This window comes from Emys orbicularis, chromosome 24, assembly GCF_028017835.1.
Source record: "Emys orbicularis isolate rEmyOrb1 chromosome 24, rEmyOrb1.hap1, whole genome shotgun sequence".
Lineage (NCBI taxonomy): Eukaryota > Metazoa > Chordata > Testudines > Emydidae > Emys > Emys orbicularis.
In genome coordinates, this window is record NC_088706.1 from 4,132,501 (window position 1) to 4,154,059 (window position 21,559).

A 21,559-nucleotide genomic window follows, 5' to 3' on the forward strand; every position below is an offset into this window, starting at 1 on the left:
TAATAGATCTTTACAAATCAGCTGCACCTAATGGGAGGCCACAAACACTAACTGTCTTAATGGCCTGAGGACTGCCCTGCATCACTCCTGGGCGGCTCTGCGATGGCCAGGGGGCCTTAGCCGTGCGGTTCCAGACCGGAGTGCAGCGGGGCTGGAGTCTTAGCTCTGCATTTCCTCCGTTTGTAATCCTGGGCTTGGGGTGAATCACAGCCTGCCTCTGGCGGGTCCTTTACCCTGATGGACTTGGAACTGACAATCACTTGTCTGGGAATGGGGGTGTGTGGGAATATACATGCATTTGGAGGTGTGTATGTGCACATGTGCATGTGTAAATACGTGTGTGCACGTGCTTGTGAGTGCACAGGGATGTGTGTGTACGTGTGGCATGTATTAATATGTGTCTCTATGTGCGTAAGTGGGTGTATGAATATCTGTGTATATGCCTGTATTTGTGTGCGTGTGACTAAATATGGGCATCAGCATGTGAGTGTGCGTGGGTGAGTGTGCGTGCGAGTGTGTGTGCGAGTGTGCATGCGTATTTCTGCAAAAGGCGCATTCAAAATATTATGAATCTTGTCAGTTTCCTTGCGAGCGCTGTGATAAATATTTGCGGCTGCACCGTGCACTGCGGGCATATGGGGAGATGTTTTCTTTCCAGATGGGAGGACGGCACAGACATTTGGCACGGTGGCCCTCTCAGAGACATAAGGCATGCTCAGGACAAGAGGCTTGGCACATGGTACCCAGCAGATTGGTACCATCTGCCTCGCTTTTCTCCAGGCTTACACTGGGGCTGGGGAGTGCAGATAACCAGCTGCCGAGCTGGGGAGGAATTCAGACACGTTGGCTTCCAAAGGCCTTCCCTCCCCCTTGTCCTTCCCGTCCCATCTGGGGAGATGCCAGGGGAGGGATCTCTTTGTGAGCCGCCGGAGGGAGATGGGAAAGGGGGCGTCACACACAAAACACGGCCTCTCTCATCATCAATGAGAAAGCTTGCAGCACACGTAGCAAGCAAGGCAGCCTGTCCCAGTGGTTAGAGCACAGGAGCACTACACGACCTTTGCCAAGCCACTTCCCCTCTCTGCATCCCTTGGGCCATTGAGACTTTACGGCCCAGAGCCTCAAATTCAGTGGCCGGTAGGAGCTGAAACACCTTTGGGGGCCTGGGCCTAGCGTGCTGGGGCAGCGACCGGCCTCCTCCCTCGGTGCATGCGCAGCTCCTAGCAACAGTGAGAAAAGGGACTTTTCCTCCCTCTTCATTGCGCTGCATCTTCCCAGCAGGACTCAGCCACAGAGCGAGCCTGGGAAATCCCCTCCCCCAAAGGGGAGAGGACAGAAAGCAGCCGTTACAACGGGAATGCCGCGGCCTCCTTTGCCCCTGTCCGTCCGCGCCCCGAAAGGCCCCCGTTCAGCAAGGCACTTCCGCGGGTGCGTCGCCGGCAGCACGTGCTCTCCACTGAGGTCAGCGCGTCAGGTGGCGTCTGCGTCTAAGGACGGGGCTGCAGTGGGCCGGATTTGAGCCCACGCTGACAGCTAACCAAGTGCCTGAGTGCTTTGCTGAAACGCAGCAGGGCCCGCAGCAGGGACAGCTAATGGGAGCCGGCCTGCAGGGTTCGAGCCTCGCCATGGGAAGAGTCCATTCCCCAGGGCCCAGAAATCCAGCCCATGTTTGCCTCCTCGGCGGGGTTGGATCCATTTCACTGGTGGACTAAACTCCACTCCAGGTTTTCTCCTCCCATCCCCAGGGGAGCACAAGAACCTGCTGCTGGTTCTACCCTCTGCAGGAGCCGTAGGCAGAGTCCGTTCCAGGTGGGCTGCATAATCCAGTTCCAGACTTTCTCCCAGGGGAGTTCACCACTGTCAATCAGCCCACCGGGATGCCCTTTCTTTGGGGAAGGGGCTTCGTTCTCCCCCCTTCCCCAACTCGCTTGGCTACAGCAGGGCTGCTCGGACGGGCTGTGCCCACTCAGGACAGCCGGGATCTCTGGGAACACTTGTTATGTGGGGGTGGACCTCGCAGGCTGCTCTGTTATGGTAGGGTAGCTTGGCCGGCGGGACCGTGCACGCTGGTCCGTTATCGTAGGGTAGCTCGGCCTGGGGGACTGTGCACGCTGCTCCGTTATCGTAGGGTAGCTCGGCCGGCGGGACCGTGCACGCTGCTCCGTTATAGTAGGGTAGCTCGGCCTGGGGGACCGTGCACGCTGCTCCGTTATCGTAGGGTAGCTCGGCCTGGGGGACTGTGAACGCTGCTCCGTTATCGTAGGGTAGCTCGGCCGGCGGGACCGTGCACACTGCTCCGTTATCGTAGGGTAGCTCGGCCTGACAGGACCGTGCACGCTGCTCTGTTATCGTAGGGTAGCTCGGCCTGGGGGACCGTGCACGCTGCTCCGTTATCGTAGGGTAGCTCGGCCTGGGGGACTGTGCACGCTGCTCCGTTATCGTAGGGTAGCTCGGCCGGCGGGACCGTGCACGCTGCTCCGTTATCGTAGGGTAGCTCGGCCTGGGGGACTGTGCACGCTGCTCCGTTATTGTAGGGTAGCTCGGCCGGCGGGACCGTGCACGCTGCTCCGTTATTGTAGGGTAGCTCGGCCTGGCAGGACCGTGCACGCTGCTCTGTTATCGTAGGGTAGCTCGGCCTGGTGGGACCGTGCACGCTGCTCTGTTATCGTAGGGTAGCTCGGCCTGGGGGACTGTGCACGCTGCTCCGTTATTGTAGGGTAGCTCGGCCTGGCAGGACCGTGCACACTGCTCCGTTATCGTAGGGTAGCTCGGCCTGGGGGACTGTGCACGCTGCTCCGTTATTGTAGGGTAGCTCGGCCTGGCAGGACCGTGCACACTGCTCCGTTATCGTAGGGTAGCTCGGCCTGGTGGGACCGTGCACACTGCTCCGTTATCGTAGGGTAGCTCGGCCTGGTGGGACCGTGCACACTGCTCCGTTATCGTAGGGTAGCTCGGCCGGCGGGACCGTGCACACTGCTCCGTTATCGTAGGGTAGCTCGGCCTGGGGGACCGTGCACGCTGCTCCGTTATCGTAGGGTAGCTCGGCCGGCGGGACCGTGCACACTGCTCCGTTATCGTAGGGTAGCTCGGCCTGGGGGACTGTGCACGCTGCTCCGTTATCGTAGGGTAGCTCGGCCTGGGGGACCGTGCACGCTGCTCCGTTATCGTAGGGTAGCTCGGCCGGCGGGACCGTGCACACTGCTCCATTATCGTAGGGTAGCTCGGCCTGGGGGACCGTGCACGCTGCTCCGTTATCGTAGGGTAGCTCGGCCGGCGGGACCGTGCACGCTGCTCCGTTATCGTAGGGTAGCTCGGCCTGGGGGACTGTGCACGCTGCTCCGTTATCGTAGGGTAGCTCGGCCGGCGGGACCGTGCACACTGCTCCGTTATCGTAGGGTAGCTCGGCCTGGTGGGACCGTGCACACTGCTCCGTTATCGTAGGGTAGCTCGGCCTGGTGGGACCGTGCACACTGTTCTGTTATCGTAGGGTAGCTCGGCCTGGGGGACTGTGCACGCTGCTCCGTTATCGTAGGGTAGCTCGGCCGGCGGGACCGTGCACGCTGCTCCGTTATCGTAGGGTAGCTCAGCCTGGTGGGACCGTGCACACTGCTCCGTTATCGTAGGGTAGCTCGGCCTGGTGGGACCGTGCACACTGTTCTGTTATCGTAGGGTAGCTCGGCCTGGGGGACTGTGCACGCTGCTCCGTTATCGTAGGGTAGCTCGGCCGGCGGGACCGTGCACGCTGCTCCGTTATCGTAGGGTAGCTCGGCCTGGTGGGACCGTGCACACTGCTCCGTTATCGTAGGGTAGCTCGGCCGGCGGGACCGTGCACGCTGCTCTGTTATCGTAGGGTAGCTCGGCCTGGTGGGACCGTGCACACTGTTCTGTTATCGTAGGGTAGCTCGGCCTGGGGGACTGTGCACGCTGCTCCGTTATCGTAGGGTAGCTCGGCCGGCGGGACCGTGCACGCTGCTCCGTTATCGTAGGGTAGCTCGGCCTGGTGGGACCGTGCACACTGCTCCGTTATCGTAGGGTAGCTCGGCCGGCGGGACCGTGCACGCTGCTCTGTTATCGTAGGGTAGCTCGGCCTGGTGGGACCGTGCACACTGTTCTGTTATCGTAGGGTAGCTCGGCCTGGGGGACTGTGCACGCTGCTCCGTTATCGTAGGGTAGCTCGGCCGGCGGGACCGTGCACGCTGCTCCGTTATCGTAGGGTAGCTCGGCCTGGTGGGACCGTGCACACTGCTCCGTTATCGTAGGGTAGCTCGGCCGGCGGGACCGTGCACACTGCTCCGTTATCGTAGGGTAGCTCGGCCTGGGGGACTGTGCACGCTGCTCCGTTATCGTAGGGTAGCTCGGCCGGCGGGACCGTGCACGCTGCTCCGTTATCGTAGGGTAGCTCAGCCTGGTGGGACCGTGCACACTGCTCTGTTATCGTAGGGTAGCTCGGCCTGGTGGGACCGTGCACACTGTTCTGTTATCGTAGGGTAGCTCGGCCGGCGGGACCGTGCACACTGCTCCGTTATCGTAGGGTAGCTCGGCCGGCGGGACCGTGCACACTGCTCCGTTATCGTAGGGTAGCTCGGCCGGCGGGACCGTGCACGCTGCTCCGTTATCGTAGGGTAGCTCGGCCTGACAGGACCGTGCACACTGCTCCGTTATCGTAGGGTAGCTCGGCCTGGTGGGACCGTGCACACTGCTCCGTTATCGTAGGGTAGCTCGGCCTGGGGGACTGTGCACGCTGCTCCGTTATCGTAGGGTAGCTCGGCCGGCGGGACCGTGCACACTGCTCCGTTATCGTAGGGTAGCTCGGCCGGCGGGACCGTGCACGCTGCTCCGTTATCGTACGGTAGCTCGGCCGGCGGGACCGTGCACACTGCTCCGTTATCGTAGGGTAGCTCGGCCGGCGGGACCGTGCACACTGCTCCGTTATCGTAGGGTAGCTCGGCCTGGGGGACTGTGCACGCTGCTCCGTTATCGTAGGGTAGCTCGGCCTGGCAGGACCGTGCACGCTGCTCCGTTATCGTAGGGTAGCTCGGCCTGGGGGACCGTGCACGCTGCTCTGTTATCGTAGGGTAGCTCGGCCTGGGGGACCGTGCACGCTGCTCCGTTATCGTAGGGTAGCTCGGCCGGCGGGACCGTGCACGCTGCTCCGTTATCGTAGGGTAGCTCGGCCTGGTGGGACCGTGCACACTGCTCCGTTATCGTAGGGTAGCTCGGTCGGCGGGACCGTGCACGCTGCTCCGTTATCGTAGGGTAGCTCGGCCGGCGGGACCGTGCACGCTGCTCCGTTATCGTAGGGTAGCTCGGCCTGGGGGACTGTGCAGGTGCTTTGCCATTGCCTGGCCCTGCTGCCTAGGCGTGCAGGCGGGTGCATCCGAGGTGCTCTTCACCCAAGTGCTAGACCTGGCTTGGACTAGCCGACATGTTAGCTACCCCCGGGCAGAGAGCGGCCTGGGCTGACCCCTGAGCGTGCCCCTTCCCGACGCTCTCCCCTCCCTCCCCGGCCGGTTCCAGCCACAGACCCCCCCATGCTGCTGTTCTCGCCCCCCGAACCACTTTAACCCCCCTGCACTGCAGGAGACATTGGTGAGGCTGGAGGGACTGGGACTGCATGGGGGGGGGGGGGTTGCCTGTTCACCCCCAGCGTCCTCGGGAGTCCAGCAGCCCCGTTGCTGCAGGACACCATTGGCACCCGTGGGTGGCTGCGTGGAGGCTGGTGCCGCTCTGGGGGGCGAAGATGCCCCGGCTGCCCCCTGTGTCACGCCCGAAACGCCCAGCACGCACCAGGCCCGGCTGGTGGGTGGGAGTCACATGACTGATCACCTGCATTGGGGCAGTGCCCACCAGGGGCGAGGTGCCCAAGGCCGGTGGGCTCTGGGCTGCATGGCCCATTAGTGTGGGGTTTCTGTGCCTAGCGCCAGGAATCCAGGCTGAACGTAGGCAGCAGAGCGGGGAGAGGCCGGGAAGGAGAGCGGGCGACAGAACACGGACCAGTGCGTATGGCCGCCAGGGAGCAGCCAGGCTCAGGCGGGTGGGTGGGAGGACAGCCACGGGACCCCTTGGACGCGGTGATATTAGGGTCTGTACGAACCCTGGGCCCGAATCTATCTCCCGGCACCGCAACAGAGCAGTGGGAGCCTGGACGCAGGGCCTGGGGCAGCATGGGGACAGGTGAAATCAATTAGCTCCCGCAGCTGGTGTATCAGCCAGGACGCAGGGCAGGGCACTGCTGGCAGGAAGCTCACAGCACAGAGCAGGGCACTCTCTCACTGCCCCCCCCCCCGCCCTTCTGGCACCGGGGCAGCCCAAGGAGCAGGGCCCCTTTTCTCTCTCTCGTTGCCTGGTTCCAGGTGGATCGGGGAGGCAGGACCCCACCTCGGGTGCCCCTGTCCCCACCCAGCCTGGCCGGCTCTGGGGAGAGCTGCCCCCTTCCTCCCACACCTCACCCCAATCCTGCCCCCGCACACTGCAGCTGGCCCCCCGTGCCTGCTCCCCCCACCCCGGGAGGGAGCCCGCCCCAAAGGCTGGCGTCAGCAACACGCGGCTCTGCAGGAATCCGCCCGGGATGCTCCGGAGGCCCCGGCACAATTGATCCAGGCGATCGATTCCTGGGACGCTGCCAAGCTGCTGACTTTCATGCATGACCTCCCCGGCCATGGAGCACTGCCCCCCGCTGCAGACCGCTGGGCCCGGCCCCAGGCCCCCCAGACCCCCCGCTACCATCCAGCCCCAGAGCTCTGCCCCCCGCTGCAGACCGCTGGGCCCTGCCCCCCGCTCCCCTCACCGGCACCCAGCCCCAGAGCTCTGCCTCCCGCTGCAGACCACTGGGCCCAACCCCAGGCCAGCCAGCCCCCCCCCACTGGCACCCAGCCCCAAAGCTCTGCCCCCCCTGCACACCGCTGGGCCCAGCCCCAGGCCGCCCAGGGCCCGCTCGGTTCTCATCGGGGGAAGGGGCACGTCACGGGGTGACTCGGAGGGGGGAGGCAGAGGAAAGCTGGAGAAGGGGCCCAGTGGGGAGCTCCGAGTCAGAGCCAAGGGGCGCACGGGGGGCCGGGAGCCGGGGATTCGGTTCAGTTCATTCGAGAGCCGCTCCGGGTCTGGCCAGCATCTGGGGACTCAGCTCTGGGGGGCGGGGAGACGACATGACTGCTGCCTCCCCAGCACAGCTAAGGAGACTGAGGCAGTGACAGGGGAAGGGACTTGGCCAAGGCCACACAGCAGAGGCAGGGAACAGAACCCAGGAGTCCGGGCCCCCAGCTCTCCGTTCTCACCACTGGGCCACGCTGCCTCCACCTCCAGCCACTTTTAAACAGGCCTTAAAATCTCGTCCCTGAGAAGGGGCCTGGCTTGGCTGGGCTGCCTCTGCCAGGGGGCCTGCGAGCCCCCGGGCTCAGAGCCAGCGCCCCCTAGCCAGGCCACAGTGTCAGCACGGCACTAGGGGGGCTTGGGGGGCTCTCAGGACGAGGACGAGGGAGGGAAACTGCTGCCCAGGCTACAGGGCTGCTTCCTCCCTCAGGAGAGGGGCAGAGAAAGAGAAAGAGCAGTGGGAGGGGTGGGGGAAGGGAGAAAGCAGGCAGCTCCCACCACTCACTCCCGACCCGCAGCCCCCTGCCAGCCCTGGGCTCCCCCCACAGCTCTGCCGGTGCCCCTCACTCCCGACCCGCAGCCCCTCCTATCCCAGCCCTGGGCTCCCCTGACAGCTCTGCCGGTGCCCCTCACTCCCGACCCGCAGCCCCCTCCTATCCCAGCCCTGGGCTCCCCCGACAGCTCTGCCGGTGCCCCTCACTCCCGACCCACAGCCCCTCCTATCCCAGCCCTGGGCTCCCCTGACAGCTCTGGCGGTGCCCCTCACTCCCGACCGGCAGCCCCCTGTTATCCCAGCCCTGGGCTCCCCTGACAGCTCTGCCGGTGCCCCTCACTCCCGACCTGCAGCCCCCTCCTATCCCAGCCCTGGGCTCCCCCGACAGCTCTGCCGGTGCCCCTCACTCCCGACCCGCAGCCCCTGGTAGCCCAGCCCCGGGCTCCCCACACACCCTTGCTGATTGATGGCAGTGACGGCTCCTTGTACAAACTGTTCCCACGACTAATCCCGCATGGCCTGTGCTCTCCCCTGAGCCTGGGACCGGCAAGGGGGGTTCTGCCTCCCCGGGCAGCTCTCCCCAGCACCCCGAAGCTCCAGTGCCTCAGCAGGGAACCCGTGAGAAGCCCTGGGGGGTCCCGGCTGAGTGCCCTCAATCACGGCGCTGACCAGCCTGTTAGCTGCTGGGGCCCAGGATTTCCAACCACCCTCGAAGGCAGCAACATCAGGGGCTCCCCCGCCCCCTCGGCGCCAGCCCTCGGCCGCCCGGCCCCGCTCGCTCGCCCTGCGCGACGGGGCGCAGTCAGATCACCCACACCGGGGGCTGAGCCAGTGCCCCCAGGGCTGGGAACATGGGTGGGGCTGTGCCCTGGGGGCTTCTCTGGGACCCCAGCCTGGGGGCACCCAGGGTCTCCCCCCAGGGTAACTGCAGCCGTCCAGAGGCAGGGACGTTATCCGGGCCGGGGCAGTTCCCACGCGGGGTCGGGGGGTCCGGGGGCGTCTCAGAATCACTGGGGGCTCTCCAGCCGCCGACACCTTGCTGGGCGAGCCAGGGGCCCAGGGCTTTGTGCCCAGGAAAGGCGGGCGACTCCGCAGGTTGTGCCTGGACCCTGGGGCCAGGGGACGCTGTAGTTGTGCCCAGCCTGGCTGGCGTCCGGCCTGGTCCCTGCCGCGGCCCAGCCAGGCCTTTGAAGCTCTGGCCAAGGCTCTTGCCTCGAGCAAACAGCTGCCCGCGTGTGCCGGGGAGGGGCGGGCGGTGCCAGGGCCGGGCGCCGCCCCACACAATAAGGGCCTGTCTTCACCTGGCGGAACGTGCCCCCCCCCCCAGCAACAGGGGACAGAAACGGAGCCCCCCTCCCCACCTCAGCGGCTGTAAAGCAAAGCGGGGAGGTGGCACCTCAGCCTCTGTTCCCAGCTCTGCATGCAGGGGCAGGGGCAGGACTGCTTAGAGCAGGGAGCCAGGACGCCTGGGTTCTCTCCACGGCTCTGGGAGGGCAGTGGGGTCTAGTGGCCAGGGCAGGGAGCCATGGGGCACAGGACCAAAAGGTCCCTCTATGGCTCTGTCATTGACTCTCTGTAACCTCAGACAAGTCACCTCAATAACGCTGTGAAGCCCGGATCCAAACTTTCCTGAGGCCCCAGGGGCGCCTGGTTGAGTCTATCCGTGCCTCAGTTTCCCCATCTGTAAAATGGGGACAGTCCTGCCCGCAGGGGGCTTCCTCAAGGACTGGTCACTGCTCCCAGACCCTCCGAGGCCAGCGCTCGGAGCACCAGGTGTTATGGCCGCGGCAGGGAGGGGATGAGGCCAGGCTGGGGGCTCGGGGCAACAAGGTGTGATGGTGGGAGGGGGAGGGGCCAGAGGCTCTGTGTGGGGAACACAGTGGGGGGGGTAGGTCTGAGGTGGGGCACTGGGACCTTCCCACAGCCCTGGGGCCATGCTGGGCACCATAGGGCATGGAGGGGGGCAGCAGGCAGGAGGGAACTGATCCCCAATTCAGCCTCCTCACAGGTTCCTAAAGGTGGAGTGATCCCGCCCCTGGATCCCCCCAGACTCTGGGAAAGGACGGAGCCAGATCAGCCCCCTCCTGTAAGGCAGAGCCACTGCCGGGGGAGGGGCTGGGGGGCTGGGAGAAGGTGGGTGGGGCTGGGGGGGGGCGAAGGATCCCGGGGTGGGTGGAAGGGGCGGAGAGGGCCCAGGCCCAGCGCTGGGCTCAGTCCGTTATCGGTGCAGCGGGGGGGGGGGGGGCAGGCTGCTCCCGGCTGATAACGGGGGACCAGGGAGGTGCCAGGTTAACGAGCCCTCGCCTGGCCTTAACCCTTTCGCTGCCACAGGAGCTGGGGTGGGGGCAAAATGTCCAGCCCCCGCACGGCTTAGCCCCGGGCCAAATTCTCCCCCAAGGAGAGGGGGGCCGGGGGGCTGGGTCCTGGACTCCCATTCTCTCCACATCGGTCCCTCTCTGGGGGTGCCACATTTCAGGGGGGCTGCCTGGGGGCAGTGATGGGCTCAGTCTGGGTCACCTGGACTGGGGGGGGGAGCGAATGGGGACTGCAAGGAAGTGAGACAGAGACATGCTGGAGGCCAGGCCTGAGCGAGAGACCTCGGGGACGAGTCCGTCTCTGCCATGCTGGGAGCGCGGGGTGTGTGTGTGTGTGTGTGAGTGTGAGGGGGCTGGCTATGGGGCGGAGGGGAGGGGGCGTGTGAGGGGCTGGCTATGGAGCGGAGGGGAGGGGGTGTGTGAGGGGCTGGCTATGGAGCGGAGGGGAGGGGGGCGTGTGAAGAGCTGGCTATGGGGCGGAGGGGAGGGAGGCATGTGAGGGGCTGGCAGAGGCTGCGGGTCGGGAGTGAGGGGCACCGGCAGAGCTGAGGGGGCAGGGCTGGGCTAGCAGGGGGATCAGGGATCTCTGGCAGGGCAGGGGCTGGAAGTTTGCCCAGTAGCGGCTCTCAGCAGCCTGGCTTTACTGCCTGGTTTGGCTCCAAGGAGGAGGCCGCTGGAAGTGTAAGCTGGGCCCTGCCAGGCGCTGGCACAGGGCGCAAGGACGCCTGCGAGCTCCTTGCACCCAATTCCCCTGGCTCCAGCTGCCACTTCTTGCTTTTACAAGCCCAGAAATTTCAACCAACTCCACAGAACCGAAGCAGCTGAGAGCTGGCAGCGCCAGCAAGCGGGGGGGGGGGGGAGGCAAGGGGGGCATGATGGCTGGGCTGTCCTCCCGCACACACCCGGGGACACCAGGCGAATGGGCAGGGGGAGGAGTTCAGAGCCTGCCTTGGCTGGGCTGAGTTGTGTGCAGAGATGAGGCCGGAGATAATATGCCCCCGGCCCGGCCAATGCTCCCTGACCCCCAGCTTCTCCCACCCGGGGCTCCCCCCACAGCTATGCCCAGAGCTCAGGGTTCACAGCATCAGCTAGAAGGATCTCGCCCCTCACCCCATGCAAAGTACAGGCTAGCGGGTCAGCTGCATCACAGGTTGTGATGGTTTGGAATCATCTTTTACCGAGGCAAAATGGCCTAGTGGCTAGAGCCCTGGACTGGGACTCAGAAGACCGGGGTTCTATCCCTGGCGTGGCCTGCTGGGTGACCTGGGGGAAATCACTTCTCCTCCCTGTGCCTTGGTTTCCCCATCTGTACAATGGGGATAAAGACTATGACCCGGTTGTAAAGCGCTTTAAGATCTACAGAGGAGAAGGCCCAGATGCCCTGAGGAAGGGGCTGCTGCTGGCAGGCAGGGAGCTGTCTCAGCTTCCCCTCCCACTGGTCTAGCATAACAGCTTGTCTACACCTGAAAGCTAATTCAGATTAAGGTAGGGTGTGAATTTACAGTAATAACTAATCCATGATAAGAATGTCTGCATGGGAATGTTCCACAGGGGCTAGGCCGGTTCATTTCCCCCGGCAGGATCCGGGCCAGAAAGCCCAATTTCAGATCTCAGCTGCACCGGTGTAAATCTGGAGTGACTCTGGATTCACACCCGGTGGCGTCAGTGAGATCCAGGGGTTTCCATCAAACCCTTGGTTGTTTCTCTTTGATCGCAGAACACCTCAGCCCCGCCCCTCCGTCCCCCGCATCACACACGGGCCGGCTGGGTTCCGCCTTAAGTGGGGACGCGGCGCCACCTTAAGAGGCGGCCGGGGCCGGCGGCAGCTCCGGAGCCTTATCAGCTGCGCGCTGCCAGCCGGGCGGGTCAGGTGACTCCGGCTGCCCGAGGACCCAGACGTCTGGGGTCAAGGTCGGAGGCAGCGGGGGAGGTGCCCCCCCCGCGTCTCCTCTGGGGTCTCCCCCGCCCCCGGCTGGACCCCTGGGCGAGCCGAGCCGCGCGGCTGGAGCAGCTCTGTCTGCGGGAGGCTGGGGCGCGGGCCGGCCGGGCTCCAGCCTGGCTGGGGTGACTCCGGAGTGACTCCGGATTGACCCCGGGGTCAGAGAGGGCAGATCCGAGCCAAGGTCCGCCCCAGCCCCTCAAGGTCCCTGCAAACACAGGGACCCCCCCCACACACACTTTATTACACATTCTGGTCTGGCTCCTTCCCCACCGTGTCCTGCTGCCCTCACGCCCCCAGAGGAGCCCGCGGAGGGAGCAGGCGCGGAGCAGAATGCTGATGCCCATCTCTCCCCAGGCCTGCCCCACCACAGCCTGCCAGGTCACCGGGGCCCCCCAACGCCCCTGCCCCAGGGCACACTTCAGAGCGGAGCCTTCCCCGGCCTGCCCTGCTGCGTCTCTCGGGGGGGAGGTAGGCGGGTGCAGTCAGAGGTTTCCTCTTTCTGCTCCGGAGAGGGGCTCTTTGGCGCTCCCGGGGTGCCCCCCGCACTGCAGCGGGGTTGGTGCTGGGGAGGCAGCGACGCATGGGAGGGAGGGAGATTTGCACCCAACATTTGTTGTATTGGGGTGGCGCAGTCCCATCCCTCCCAGCTGCTCTCTCTGCATTCCCCACAGGCTCCCCTCCCCCCCCCCCCCGGGAGAACAGCACCCCCCCGGCATGCCGCATCCCCGCCCGGCAGAGAGGAGCAGCCACGCTCGGCCTTACGGCGGCAGAAACACCAGTCACAGCGTTCCCTGGCGGCGCCCTCCAGAGGCAGGTGCGAAATTCGATTGGCTGCCCCAGCCGGGCCCAGCGTGTGACTATGACGACACATGCTAACTTCACACCCCGCTCTGGGCCACTGCAGAGTAGGTGGCTGACCCCTTCCAGGAGAGACCCGGTGGGGAGCCAGAGAGAACCACGGGGCCTGTCTGTGTCCAGCAGCCTCCACCGAGAATCCACCGGAGATTAATTAAGGTGCTAACTGATTGAGAAAAGCAGAATCCAGTCGGCACAGACACCTGGCCCCAGAGCCTGGCAGCCCCCCAATATTCAAGCACACGATGCCGAGCAGCAGCAGGGTCTGCCCTGCTCCCAGGACGGCGCCCCCGCCCCTCGCCATCCCCACGACCTGCCACCCCCAGCCGGCTGGCTCAGCCTGGCGGGGGAGGGGAAAGCACATAACAAATCAAATGTCTTCTCCAATTTCCCCAGCGTACACGTTTGCTCCTCGCGTGATTGACGGCGTTGTCAGGTCCCCTTTGCTGGAACGGCAGCCACTGAAATGCCCACTCGGGTCAGTATCTGCCCGTGGGCCTGGGCTAGGATGCTGGGAGTGGGGGCTCTCCCGTCTGCCGTTGGCTGGGGAGGGGCAAGGCCTGCCCGAGCCCAGCAGAGATCTCGGGGGTCCCGAGGCGATCCCTGCAGCAAAGTCCTCACCTGCCTGGCTTGTTTCAGATTAGCTCCCTGGGGCATGGGTACCGGGAGCTCTGGCCTGGCCCCTCTAGTCCCGGAGCCAAGCACAGCGAGAGCCTGTGGCACCCATGACTGGGCTGGGAACGGAAGGGCCAGGGTCTCTGCCTCGGGCGGAAACCAGTATCTACCAATCCATTGCAAGGAGCAATCCCAGGCCAAGTCGCTGAACTTCTCCAAGTGCAGCGGGGTCCTGATTCCTGAGTCCTGCTGCACCCACATTCCCACTGCAGTGTTGGCCCCATTTCCCGGGCTCTGGTCCCATGCGCCCACCCCCAGTGCCACCCAGACCCCCCCTCCCATCTGTCTGGGCTTGTGCTGGGCTCTGAGTGGGATCCCAGACACAAGTCAGATGCTCCCAGGGCTGGGGCTAAATCTCCTTCTGCATTGTGTGTGGATTAAAGTCTTGGAATCAAACGGTGGCCTTGACTGCAGCAAACCTCCCCAGATCCCAGCCGCGGAGCAGCCAGAGGGCAAACGCTACTTCCCTTCCGCCGACACAGTCCCTTGTTCCATCCCCGTCCGTGCTGGCCAGGGCGGGTCACGCTCCGGGCTCTGGGATCAGCACGTGGCCCCAGAGCATGTGCTGAGGGCGGGGAGAGGGCTCTAGCGGGACCCCAGAGGTTCCGCCCATGCTGAAGGGAGAACGCACAATCCGGAGGGGGAATCACAGAGAGCCAGCCGGCGAGACCAGGGCCCAACAAATCACTCACAGCGCATGAGCTTCCGGCCTCGGTGAGCCGCAGCCGGTCCCTTGTGGCCCCAAACGTCCTGCACCGGAGTGGGTCTGTCAGAGTGCCGGGTACCAGCGCGGGACAGCAACCCGCCGGGGGACAAACAACAGACCTGAACTGCTTCACACGCCAGCTAAACCTCTGACCCACCAGTGGCTAAGGCTCTAGCCTGGGACTCCTGGCTCTACGCCCGGCTCTGACACGCACCTGCTGTGACACCTCGGGCAAGTCACGTCCCTGTGCCATGCCTCAGTCCCCCCCCCTCCCCCCCGTGTTTTGTCTATTTAGACTGGGAGCTTTTCAGGGAAGAGCCTCGCTTGGTGTCTGTACAGCACCAAGCCCAGCGGAGCCTGAGAGTGCTACCATCAGAAATAACAACAGCATCCTCCCCACCCCAGCACAGCCACAGGCCACTGCTGCGTGGCCAGGGAGAAACCCAGCGTTGGCTCCTAGGTGCTAAAGCCCAGGCAGCCCCTCGGGGTCAGGGCGCTGCAGCCTCGTCCCCTCCCTCGGGAGCTGGGTCTGCAGCCTCAGCAGAACTCCCACAGCCGGAACTGGCCCCGCCCGTCGCTCCCGGTCCAGATTTATCACCACGGCCCCCTGGCTGCGCTCTGGGGGATCCTGGCCACAGTGGAGTCACTGGGGATTATTGCACCCTATAGTATTTTCTCGGCACTCGGCACCTCTGCAAATCAGGGCAGCTGGAGAGCCAGGGGCCCAGAATCAGCAGCCAGCACTGAAACCGTGGCATGAACTGTGATGTGGAGCCCCCGACCTCGGAGCTCCCTGCAGCGTCTCGGGGGCAGAATGAAGGCCGCTATTCCCGCAGGGCTTCCCGTGAGGGCATCACCTCCCAGCTCTTACCAATGCCTCTGTGCATGGAGCCGGCCTTGCCGGCTACCACGTGCCCTTGCCAGCACGCTGTCTCCTCAGCCCCAGCTCTGTCTCCGCTCTCACTGCCCGGGCGGTGCTGGGCTGACTTTCCCCTGGGCTGTCCCACATTCCCAGCCATGCCCGTATTCCTGCCCACGGGCCCAGTCCCTCCGGCTGCCCCCGCGCTGTGACCAGAGCTGGCTGGCTCAGCACCTGCCCTTCTGGGCTCTCATTGCAGGTGAATGCAGCCATGCCAAGGCCGGGATCCCTGCCCCCGGGCACCCAGGCAGCCCCCCCTTCTCCCCCGAGATGCACTGGGTAGAGGCTGTCCCTGCACTGCCAGGCCGCCTACTCCACCCTTCAATGCACCCCGCAGCCACATGGCCCCAGGGAGGGGAGCTGCCCTTGCTGTTGGCTGGGGAGCACCCGGAGATGGCATGACGGTGGGTGGGTGTCTAGATCCCACAGGGAGGCACATGCCACATTCTGAAGGACCCCAAGACTGCACACAACCGCCCTGCCCCCGCCCCACCACTGACATGCAGCCACCTCTGGCAACTCACCAAGAACAAAACCACCAACAGCCAGGATCCATTCCAGATGGGCAGGAGATGGCACACCCAGGCTGGCATTTACACCAAGGCTTACATTTTGGGAGACCCCAGGAAAAGGAGCAGGGTTGGGAGCTGTGCCGCATTTGGTGGGAGTGGGGAGGGGCTGAGGATCCGGGCGGCTGGGGCACCGGTCCCTGAGGCAGAGAATTTGGGGCGAGTTGGTTCCCAGGTTCATCTTTGCAGGTCAAAGTCCCCAAAACAGGGAAGAACTGGGCCTGAATTCCTGCCCGCTGGGGATGGCCTCTGGGCACAGCCCCGTCCCCTCCCGCAGTGCCAGGCGGCAATGCAATGCAAACCCGGCCCCGGGGGAGCCGCGGGCAGCGCTTACCTCTCTCGCGGACGAAGTAGGCCAGGTAGAGGTCGAGCTCCTTGACGGAGACGCTGATGTGGTGGGGCTGGACGCACAGGATGGGGTTGGTGCACTGGGCCGCCTTGACCAGCCGCTCCCCGTCCGTGCTCTCCAGCGGGATGCCCTTGAAGAGGATCACCATGACCAGGTCCAAGCGCCACACCTTGTCGGCCTGGCGCAGGCAGTCGATGCGCCGCATCTTGCCCTTCTGGTCGGGGTTGGAGAGGACGCAGCACGAGGGCTTCTTGCCCGTGATGGAGAGCACAAAGTCCTCCCGGAACTCGGGCCGGATGTCCTTGCGTAGCTTGGCCAGCAGCCGGGACGCCCACTTCTGCTTGACCTCGGGCTTCTCGTTCAGCAGCTCGTCCTTCACCGCCCTCTCCTCGTCCTTCGTCATCCTCTTCTCGTGCTTCTTGAAGTACTTGCGCTTGCGGGCCTGCAGGTTGAACCACGTGTAGGCGAAGGCCCGGACGTGGGGGAGCAGCGCCTCGATGAACGGATGGAACTCATCCTGCAGGAGCAAGCAGACAGGTCGGGCCGTCAGGACAGACGCACAGACAGGCAGGACCACGGGGGGCACCGTGCACAGGGGGAGTCTGTAGGGCCCATGGTTCCGTGGGAACATAGCATAGTATTGGGGGGAGGAGCTGGGCATCAGAACTCCTGGGTTCTCTTCCCAGCTATGGAAAAGGAGGGGAATCTAGCGGTTAGAGCTTGGGGGCCGAGAGACAGGACTCCTGGGTTCTCTGACCGAACTGGGAATAGAACCCAGGAGTCCTACTCTGGCTTCCTACTACTCTAAGCACTGGTCTCCACTGGGGACCTGGGACTCAGGGCTGCTGGATACAAGGGGAGTGGTGTCTAGTGGTTAGAGCAGGGCAGGCTGGGAGCCAGGACTCCTGGGTTCTGTTTCCAGCTTTGGGAGGAGAGTCGGGGGGTCTGGACTCCTGAGCTCTCTTCCCAGCGTGTGTGCATCCTAGCAGGGCCACGCTAGTCCCTGGGGAGGGGTGTGAAGAGGGGGGTGGGTGGAACTGGCGCCTTGGGGATCCCACCCGGGGAATTTTGCTGCAGCCATTTGATAAAGCGAATTATTGCACGTTCATCATCTTCCCTGTTTAATGGACACAAATGGGCGACCCCCGGCCGGGCCCGGCCTGGCATTGCCAGGGGGTCGGGGCGTGTCCCCTGGGGTGGTAGGGTCACCCGCTAGGAGCTCAGACCCTTTGCTGCCCAGCCTGGAGCTCCTGTGCCCCCCTTTGGGCCTGCTCCCGCCATGGGGTGGGGGATCCCTCTGTCTTCTTTGGAGTCATCCCTGAGCTTACACCAGACTTAGGCCTGGGGGGTTGGGGGTGAGAAGAGTCTGGATCCCCCTCCCACACACACCACGGCCAGCACAGCGGGAACCTGCGTTGCCAGGCGCTGTGGTGAGCGGGGCTGGGGTTGGATCACCAGCGGCCGGCGACTGTAGAGGCTCCAACTGCCTAAACGAACCCCCTCCCCTCCCCTCTCGCCCCGACGGCCCAGCAAGCCAGGCTCAGACTGCCCCACGGCCATGCCCGGTGTATGCCAGCCTCTGATGAAACCTGTGCCCGGTGCCCGGCGAGGAGGAGCCGGCAGACTGGATTCCTGAGCCCAAGCATGAGTGTGAGCCCACGTGCTGCCTGCCAGGGAACATGGGCCAGCCCATGCACAGGGCCAAAGGGGTCCAGGCCCAGTGGCCCCTTTCCCAGACCCGACGCTGCCCAGCGGCCGCGTGACCAGCAGGCCCATCCAGGGAACGCCCCAGTCACCCCACTTCTGGCCCAGACCCCGCTCCAGTGAGTCACGCTCTGACGGTCGTTTTCCACTTGGCTAGTGTTTCCCAGAGAGTCCGTCCAAGAACAAAACCAAGAAAAGCACGTCCCCTCCGTACCCGATTTCCCCATTTCGTGGCTTGGGGGGAAGTGCCGGAAGGTGGTTACTAGGAGCGGGGAAAGGAGTGCTATAGCAGGACCACCTGCCATTAAAAAACACCCACGCCAGGTTCCCAGCCGCCTTTGCGTGTGTGCGAAGGAAGGAAAAATCCCCCCCGATTTAGAACTGAGATGAAACCCAAGAGGCAGCGGGTTCTTCGTGCCAGACCTCCCTGACATTTTGGGTGCGCTGACTGCTTTGAATATGGCTCCGATTAAGGCTAATTGGGATTGCATCAGGAAAAGCCCCGCGTGCCAAGCCCGCTCTGCTCTGGCAGCACTTCGGCAATGTTTTCCTTGAGTCGCTCTGCAGAGCAGAATCTCCGCTCAGCACGATCGCATGGCAGGAGGCTGCTAACCACAACCGGAGCTGCTCCCTCCCTCCCTCGGGGGCGAGATCCTTCCCTCGCCGGCCCGGCGTAAAGTGGGGGCAGCTCGACGGCGAGCAGCAGAGCTACGGCGGCGTAAGAGAAGGCGAGGATCCGTCCCCGCGGCTTTTAAGAAAACACAAGAACTGTGAGAAGCAGCAGTTTTGCCCAAGAATTTGGAAAGCCGTTGAAAAATTATTTTTCTTTGGACTGTGGTTCTGCTCTGAAAAATGAGTGTTTGAAAAAAACGGCCCTTTCCTCCCGTCACCCTCCGCCTCCTGGGGGTGTCCTGGGCCGGGGCTGCTGGCCCGGGTGACTAACACAGCTTTCCCGGCTTTGGGTTCCAGCACAGCTACCCCAAAAAGGGAGAAAGGGCCGGAGTCCGCTCCTCCTGGGGCGTCATCCACAGACCCTGCTGCCCACGGCCATGGCCACGAGAAACAGAGGTGTCCCAAGCAGGGGTGCTGGCTAGAAACCATGTATTCAAAGTTTGTTATAACTACCTGCCAGCAGATCTAGGGAAGTGATTTCCCCCTCTATTCGGCACTGGTGAGGCCACACCTGGAGTATTGCGTCCAGTTTTGGGCCCCCCACTACAGAAGGGATGTGGACAAATTGGAGAGAGTCCAGTGGAGGGCAACAAAAATGATCAGGGGGTTGGGGCACATGAGGGGAGGCTGAGGGAACTGGGGTTATTTAGTCTGCAGAAGAGAAGAGTGAGGGGGGATTTGATAGCTGCCTTCAACTAGATTTCATAGAATATCAGGGTTGGAAGGGACCTCAGGAGGTCATCTAGTCCAACCCCCGCTCAAAGCAGGACTAATCTCCAGACAAATTTTTTTTTACCCCAGTTCCCTAAATGGCCCCCTCAAGGATTGAACTCAAAACCATGGCTTTAGCAGGCCAATGCTCAAACCACTGAGCTAACCCTCTCCTGAAGGGGGGTTCCAAAGAGGATGGAACTCGGCTGTTCTCAGTGGTGGCAGATGACAGAACAAGGAGCAATGGTCTCAAGTTGCAGTGGGGGAGGTCTAGGTTGGATATTAGGAAACACTATTTCACTAGGAGGGTGGTGAAGCACTGGAATGCGTTACCTAGGGAGGTGGTGGAATCTCCATCCTTAGAGGTTTTTAAGGTCAGGCTTGACAAAGCCCTGGCTGGGATGATTTAGTTGGGGATTGGTCCTGCTTTGAGCAGGGGGTTGGACTAGTTACCTCCTGAGGTCCCTTCCAACCCTGATATTCTATGATTCTAAGGGGGGGCAGCAGCCCCCCAGCGCCCCTCGTTCCAGCCCCAGTGGTTCCAAGCAGAGAATTGGAAGGCTACAGGGAGTCACCCCGGCCTGCAGGAAGGGACCTGCAGGCCCTTCTGACCAGCACTGATTGGTGAAGGGGGAAGCTCAGCTGGGCTCTCAGATCCCCGGCTGGCCGTGCCAGGGGTGGGCAATGAAAAAAACAAATAAAAATCAAACAGGGAGCCAGGGCAGCAAGACCCAAAAAGTGTCTTTTTAGCTGCAAGCCAAGTGCCTCAGATCCAGAGCCGCTGAGACGATGGACACAGAGCCATTCGGCCCATCTCCTCCCAGGGGCGTGTTGGGTGCAGGGTGGGAGCCAGCGCTCTGCTCGGCACGGGCAGCACAGGCCCAGGGGCAGGAGCTAGGGTCTCGTCAGCACCGCAAGCCTGCATAGAGCTGGGGGCTGGGGGTTCGCTGACTGGGGACACCCGGCGTGTGCGGCTGGTGAGACGGGGAATCTGGGAAGCCAGTGGGGATAGTCCAGGGCTGCATGCGGACAGCCCGGGGCTGGGACAGAGCCTGTTTGAGCTGGGGCAGATCCCGCAGCCCCCAGGCCAAATGACCTGCCCTACGTGACCCCACGGCATGATCAGCTAGTCCCAGACCAGGGACCCCCTAACCCCGGCTCACCCTGGCCCTGACCCACCTGTGCCCACAGCCAGGGACCCCCCACCCCAGCTCACCCTGGCCCTGACCCACCTGTGCCCACAGCCAGGGACCCCCCACCCCAGCTCACCCTGGCCCTGACCCACCTGTGCCCACAGCCAGGGACCCCCCACCCTGGCTCACCCTGGCCCTGACCCACCTGTGCCCAGACCCAGAGAGCCCATCCCCCACACCCCTGCTGCAGATTCACAGTTTCACTTTCCACCCCCCTTCCCCCCGTCAAGCCCCAGTGGCTCAGGGCATCCCAGGACAGTGGTGCCTAGTGGCAGCGACCTGATGCCCCATCGCCAGAGCTAGGTGGTGACTGGCCGGACCGGCTGCCGGCTCAGGACGGACAGTGGAGCTCACGGTACCATCCGTGGTGGCTCTCCGCCGTGCGGCCCATCCAACTCGCCGGGCAGCAGAAGGCGGCAGGAGGGGGGGGGCCCGAGGCCAAGCCCCAGGGGTGCTAGGGAACCTGGGCCCAAGACTGGACAGCTGCTCCCGTCCGTCCGCCCCTGGCACCCTGCGGGGGTGTAGCTGCAAGAGAGAAGGGAGGCCCGGATCCCCGCTGGCCCCGATTGGCAGCAGCTGCTAATCCCCGGCAGCCAGGCTGCGGCTCCCATCAGGGAAGAAGGTCAAGGCAAAGCAAGACAGGAGCCGAAAACAGCAGCCACCAGTTCCAAAAACAACCCTTGACCCGGGCTGGCTGGTGTATCAAACCACGGCCATGCCCCCAGCCGACTCGGGCCAAGCCCTTCTCCAGCCAGGGTCCTGGCGGGGCGTCCCAGAGCCAGATCGCTCCCAGGCCCGCCAAGTCGCTCCGCAGGGAACGCCCCGTCCCTCTGATACACGCACACGCCAGGCTGCCCCTTGCCTGCCGCAGGACGCCGGGCGCATCCCGCACCAGGCACTTGCGCCTCCGAGGCAGGGAGGGAAAACGAACCAGAACCCAGTGGACAGGGGAGTGGAGGGGACTCGTGCTGCCAAGGGGAGCTCTGACCAGTACCTGCAGGGCCCCTCTCAAAGCACGGGCACCTCCTTACACACCCACCGTGGGCACCTCTCCTCACACACACACCATGGTCACCTCCTTACACACTCACCGTGGGCACCTCCTTACACAGCCACCACTTGCACCTCTCCTTACACACCCACCACGGGCACCTCTCCTTAAGCACCCACCATGGGCACCTCTCCTTACACAACCACCGTGGGCACCTCTCCTCACACACCCACCATGGGCACCTCTCCTTACACACCCACCATGGGCACCACTTGTTACACACCCACCATGGGCACCTCCTTACACACACACCATGAGCACCTTTCCTTACAAACGCACCATGGGCACCTTTCCTTACACACCCTCCACTTGCACC

General features: G+C 63.9%; 1 protein-coding gene across 3 annotated transcripts in view; it reads right to left on the minus strand.

Moving 5' to 3' along the window:
• NFIC (nuclear factor I C) overlaps window positions 1–21,559 on the minus strand; it is a 152,818-nt gene that overhangs the window by 85,078 nt on the left and 46,181 nt on the right. For all 3 annotated transcript variants that reach the window (XM_065422208.1, XM_065422207.1, XM_065422204.1), the window contains exon 2: window positions 15,898–16,429. In XM_065422208.1, the coding sequence (XP_065278280.1) occupies window positions 15,898–16,429 (532 nt within the window). The remainder of the gene's footprint in view (window positions 1–15,897; window positions 16,430–21,559) is intronic.